This window comes from Atta colombica, unplaced genomic scaffold, assembly GCF_001594045.1.
Source record: "Atta colombica isolate Treedump-2 unplaced genomic scaffold, Acol1.0 scaffold65, whole genome shotgun sequence".
In the NCBI taxonomy this organism is placed as follows: domain Eukaryota; kingdom Metazoa; phylum Arthropoda; class Insecta; order Hymenoptera; family Formicidae; genus Atta; species Atta colombica.
Genome location: NW_017259556.1, coordinates 773,612 through 779,674, shown reverse-complemented (window position 1 = coordinate 779,674; position 6,063 = coordinate 773,612). Strand labels below are relative to the sequence as shown.

General features: G+C 31.2%; 1 protein-coding gene across 8 annotated transcripts in view; it reads right to left on the bottom strand.

Annotated features, from left to right (window-relative positions):
• The window catches only part of LOC108692208 (potassium voltage-gated channel subfamily H member 6), a 219,153-nt gene that overhangs the window by 146,024 nt on the left and 67,066 nt on the right, over window positions 1–6,063 (bottom strand). For all 8 annotated transcript variants that reach the window (XM_018200375.1, XM_018200373.1, XM_018200374.1 and 5 more), the window contains one exon: window positions 497–655. In XM_018200375.1, the coding sequence (XP_018055864.1) occupies window positions 497–655 (159 nt within the window). The remainder of the gene's footprint in view (window positions 1–496; window positions 656–6,063) is intronic.

Below are 6,063 nucleotides of genomic sequence, written 5' to 3'. Positions count from 1 at the left end.
ATATATATTTATATATATCCAAAATTCTATATATATCAAGAATATATGGTTGTTCTCGAAAATAATAATTTTATAATTTATATAATGTTACAGTCATTTTCGGAAACAGACATATATGTTTTTGTTGATACATAAATATAAATATAATTATTATTATTAACAACGTAGTGATATCTATAAAAATGGAGCTTCTAAATAAATGAAGATTATTTATTATGTAATTATTATTTTATCATGCAATTATAATCATAAATACATTAAAAATTTTTCTCGCAATAAAACTCTAATATAGTTCTGTATCTGTACCGTTCTCAAGTTTATCCACTATATTTATTAACAACAATTGAGTGCAGCGAAACTTCTCATGAAATATCGGACGTGCTATCGAATTTCGAAGTCTACTGTCGCGAATGTTACGGTGAATTTTCGTATGAAAATTTGAGCACGCGCGTGCATTGAGACGAGTTGAAGTAGAACGAATAAAATTGGAACATACAGCGTGTTGCGAGTCTGTTGTTGGCCTGACTCGGCGGTGGGATCGCGGCCTGCGGCGGTGGCTGTGAGCTCAGATCCTCGAAGTTTATGATTTGCAGGCAAATGTCGTCCACTTCGCTCTTTATTAGCGCTATCACCTCGCTGCAAAGGAACTTGGTTCCTAAAACAGGAAATTAGCAAGTCAGACATCCCTGTCCGAAATACCAACCGTCTGACATGCGTCTTTGAGCTCTCATCATGAATTCGTATATGTCATGTGTGTGTATATATACGAATGAATGTAATGATCCGTTGTGCAAAATTTAATTTACTCATAAAATAATCCATAAATACAAGGATCTCAGCATTTAAAGATTTTAAACACTCAACCCTTAAAATTTTTTAAATATAAAAATTAACATATTCAAGAGATAATATTTTAATTCTTCAGAGCTAACGTAGAGTATATATTGAACCCACTCAATTACATCCCTCCAAAGTTGATGAGTCTATTAAATAGTGAGTCTATTAAACCCGCTGTACAATGATTGTTTGAATAACAAACTGTTCTGAATAAAAATCATGAATAAATCAGCAAAAATGTTAAGATAAAAAATACATTATTATATTTCAATTCACTATTAATTCTTAATTCTTTTATTTATTATTGTCATTTTATACAACAATTGCCACTTTACACAAAAATATCAAACAATTCAATTTTTTTTACATTACTTCTGCAAAAGTTTGGATTATTTTTATTAAAATACTTAAAGAAACACTTAAAGAAAGGCTTAAAAGCCTTCGAAATTCAATAAAACATGATAGGATTATAGTCTGATAAACATAATCATGTACCTCTATTTATGGGCGTAGATGGTCAACCGCGCGCGCGCGTGCGTTTCTGAAATATTTCAATATTAAATTTAATAGCGGCAATTCATTAAAATTTATATTTGAGTTCATCTTAAAAAAATTTATGTTTTATGTTTTTATCAAAACTTTTACCTTAAAATTTGTAAAAGTAGCAATCCATAATAAAAATCTGTAAATTAATCTGTTAATTAATAATTAATGTTTTATAGTAACATTTATTTCTATCATAAAACATTATTATATAAAGAAACAAATTAACTGTTAATGAGATTTAAACTCGAATCTGTAAATAAAAAAACTATTATCATATTCATATACATTTCTTCAAATATCTGCTCTATAAACCCTTTAATAAACGTTCAGGAAAATACTATATCCTTATCACATTTTATTGAAATCGATGAGGATTAGATGATTCTGAGTTTTCTCTTCTTAGTACTCATCCTTTTTTATACAAATTATGCCGTTTATTAAAAGATAGAAAGAATTTTTACAAGAATCTGTATTTGGCTTATAAACGCTCTTTTAATATACTTTTGACGTAGTTCAAAAAAGCTAGCATTATATTTTATTATATCATTTAGATTTCTTGAAATTAATTAGTATCTTTTGAGAATGGGAGCTTTCTAACAAAAAAAAAATCATAAAAAAGACCTCGTTTTTTAAACTGTATAGTTTTTGTTAAACTTAATTCTGGATCAAAATCCTAAATTTCAAAAAAGTAATCTGATTATCGTGAAATTCAGTTTTAGGTTTTTACATTGCTGAGTTTGAATGTGAGTCCTCAGATCCCGCATCCATTTGACGCAACGCAATTAGAAGGCGGTCATTTTTATCTATCCAGCAGAGACAGCGCTCTCCTTGTATGTATTACTATCAATAGTTTTTTTTTCTTCTTGGATTATCAATCTATTTTTTTGTGCTCATGTTCATTTATTCAATTTTTGTTCATTGATTTTGTTGTTCGTTACTTTTTATACACTCTCTGTGTGAAATACAAATTTTCCCATCATTGCATGTAATACAATAAAAATTAAACATTTATTATTTCCATAAAAACATCTGTGTGCTTTTTAGATTACATCAATAGGTTATGGATCCACGCTTCCATTGCGTTACAAGATAACATGTCCGTTTGTTGTAATGATAAGGAAGGTCAAAAATTTTGGATCACCGAAATTTGCAAAAGTGCAGAAGGTGCAAAGGGACAATGCTAAAAATGACCGATAAAGATCTCGTTCATATTGAAGTCTTGTCTAAAGACAACTTCGTTGGCAGTTTCTGTTTGAAAAACGAGAGATTATAGACGTCGTGGAAGAAATAATAGAAGAACTCACAGACAGGACCAGGATGTACAGAAATAGTGGAAAAAGAAGAAATCTGAAGCTAAGTATTGCATTTCGGCAAAATTAGATGATAGATTAATTAAACATGTATGTGCAAAAATTCTAAGGACATATACTTTGTGATCTATTTAAGAAAAGGTTCGCAGCTTGATGCTACAAAAGAGAATTTTAAATTTTAAACTTAAATTTTAAAGAGGCGTAAAAGTCTGATTATGTTACAGAAGCGAAAAATTTGGCTCATCAATTACGAGTAGCCGGCGAGGTAGTATCAGATAAGATTACAAATGATAATTATCAATGGACTGCCATTGTCAAAAATTTGTATTGTCATGGAATGGAAGAGAGAATACTATCTTGATCAAAAAGTTCCCGGAATTCATTCAGAAAATTCAAAATACAGTTTTATTCATCAAAAGTGAAAGTATTGTCCCTTTCAAAGTATTCCCCATCGACACTGCAACGCACTTATGCCAGCGCTTGATCCAACTCTCGAAACATTTCTGGAACTCTATTGTCGGTATAGCCATCAGAGCCGTCTTTGATTTTTCCATTACTTCTTTTCGGCTGTTAAAACACATTTCCCGTAATGGTTTCTTGACTCGAACAGAAAAAAATGGGGGAGCCATATCAGGTGAATTCGATGTTGGATGGTATTCGTTTCGTTCTTACTTAAAAATTCACTCGTTGTTGCAAATTCAACTCCATTTTTAAAACTGATTCGATTAAAAAATCGAAAATACGTGCAGAGATAGATGTACTCAAGACGGCGTAACTTTTAAATGTCAAGCTATGGTGATAAAATTTGGTGGGAATGTCAATGATAGATGTGACAACCTAACCAAAAAAACAGAACTCAAATCAGCTGATTCAGAGCATCACCTGGTGATAATTCCGGGAACTTTTTGATCAAGGTACGCGTCAATCTCTACAGAAGAAGAATTAATTTCTATTGAAAAAAATTATGAAGATAGAAAATGAAGAAGTCGAAGCCTTGATAGTTGCTACGAAAAAATCATAAGAAGACAACCAAGAAAGGAACAGAGAAAAATATAACATATTAACAATAACATATAACAATATAACAGTAGCATTTAGCAGTAAGTGCTATTTTTGCAAGAAACTTGATCATAAGAAAGAAAATTGCAAGAAATTTGAGTTAAAGAGATATTCAGAGCACTCTAGTGACAAAAATGATAAAGACAACAAGATTTCAACGAAATCTGCGCAATCGATCTAACTTGAAGCAACCAAATCGATGGAAAGGCGATATCCACAAGCGAACCTATAATTAAACTAGATGTGAATCCTTGCTGAAGAGATTGCTGCACATCAGAAACATAGTATTTGGGTAGTGCAAGGAAAGCTTATAGATAAGAAGCCAATGAGTTGCAAGTGGATCTTAAAAAGAAGGTGATGCTTGGAGAATCATACAGATATAAAGCTAAGTTTTAGTAGATCGTGATTTCTGTCAAAAATATATTGACTATTTGGTATTGACTATCTGGATACGTACGCATCGATTGTTTGCTACGATAACATTCGAATTCTATTAGTAATGACAATTGCAAAAGAAATGGAGATACTGCAATTCGTAAAGACTGCATTCCGGTATGGTGAATTAAAAGAAAAAAATCTGAATGGAATTATCTGAGGAACCATGGCAAAAGAACGTCGTCAAGTTACAGAAATCCTTATATAGATTAAAATAGAATCCTCATTGCTGGAACGAATGGTTAAATAATGTACTGACTGAATTCAACTTATAAAAGTCAGATGCAGATGATTGTATTTATGTTGATTCATATAGTGTGGATAAAATATATTTAGCGCTGTATGTCGATGACGACTAGTTTTCTATAAGTCCAAGAATACATTAAGAATATTTCTTGATCAAATTGGTAAAATATTCGACATTAAGATAAGCGAACCAAAGTGTTTCATTGGAATGGAAATTGAACGAGATCACGATAAAAGTTGATTAAAGATTTATCAAGCAAGTTATACACAACAGCTAATTGAACGATTTAATATGAAAGAAGATAAAGGCATGGTTACCTGTTGATTCATACACTCGTCTGTCGAAAGAAATGAATCCAAATATTCAGGTTGAAAAAGAAGAAATGGATAGAATTCCATGTGCATCATTAATAGGATCGCTACTGTTTGCAGCTAACGTAACGCGTTTTGACATTACTTTTGGAATAAATGTACTAAGTCGATATCTTCAAAATCAAGAATTTCAACATTGGAGAGTGGCTAAGAGGATCTTAAGATATTTAAAGAAAACAGTAGCAGAAGGTATAATTTACAGTAAACAAATGGATAGCAAGAAATTATAGTGATGCAGACTTCACCAGAGACGAAGACGAGAGACGGAGTGGATTCAACTAGTGAATATATCGTAATTCTACAAGGTGGATCAATAAGTTGATCATCAAGATTACAAAAGACAATCTCTCTCTGTCAACAGCAGAGACAGAACTTGTGACACCTATCAAAGCATAAAAACTAATGTGGCTACATAAATTATTGGCAAATTTGCAATGTATAGAAAAAGAAATAAAGCCAATATTATTAAATTGTAATAATCAAGCATTTCCTTAACAAAAAATCCTGGTTATCACCAACGTACAAAACACATTGACAAGGATTATTGATTTGTACGAAAGGCTGCAGAAACTGAGAAAGTGGATACAGTATTGTATAATTGAAATACAATTGGCGGATATATTGATTAAAAGACTAACCAAAACTCGGTTCCGGAAAACTGAAACAACTGTCACTGATTTATGAGAAACTCATGAGTGGGAGTGTTATAAAGTGAGTCCTCAGGTCCTGCATCCATTTGATGCAACATAATTGGAAGATGGCCATTTTTATCTATCCAGCAGAGACATTACTCTTCTTATATACTACTATCAATAGTTTTTTCCTTCTTGGGTTATCAACCTTTTTTTTGTGTTCATTCAATTTTTATTCGTTAATACTTTTATATACTCTCCACCAATCTCTTCTCTTGTTCTGAGCATTACCAGCATTTGTGACGACCTCATATGACACAGGAAATGAAGAATTAATATTTAATATAACTGTCATAGAAATCATTTCCGATCTTTATCGCTATATAAGCATATGGCTGAGTAGTTCATTATGGATGCTCACGCGCTTTAAACCCCAACGCAAAAAAATATATTACTTATAATGATAATCAATTAATTGACATAATTGTCCAATTATTAATATCGATTAAATCAAAATTTGAAGAAAAATATTTTATCTTATGTTTGCTTCTCTTGTTAATGACTAAAATCATATGTTGTTTTTTAAAGTCTACAGAGTATTTTTTCAAAGAATATGATGAATTTTC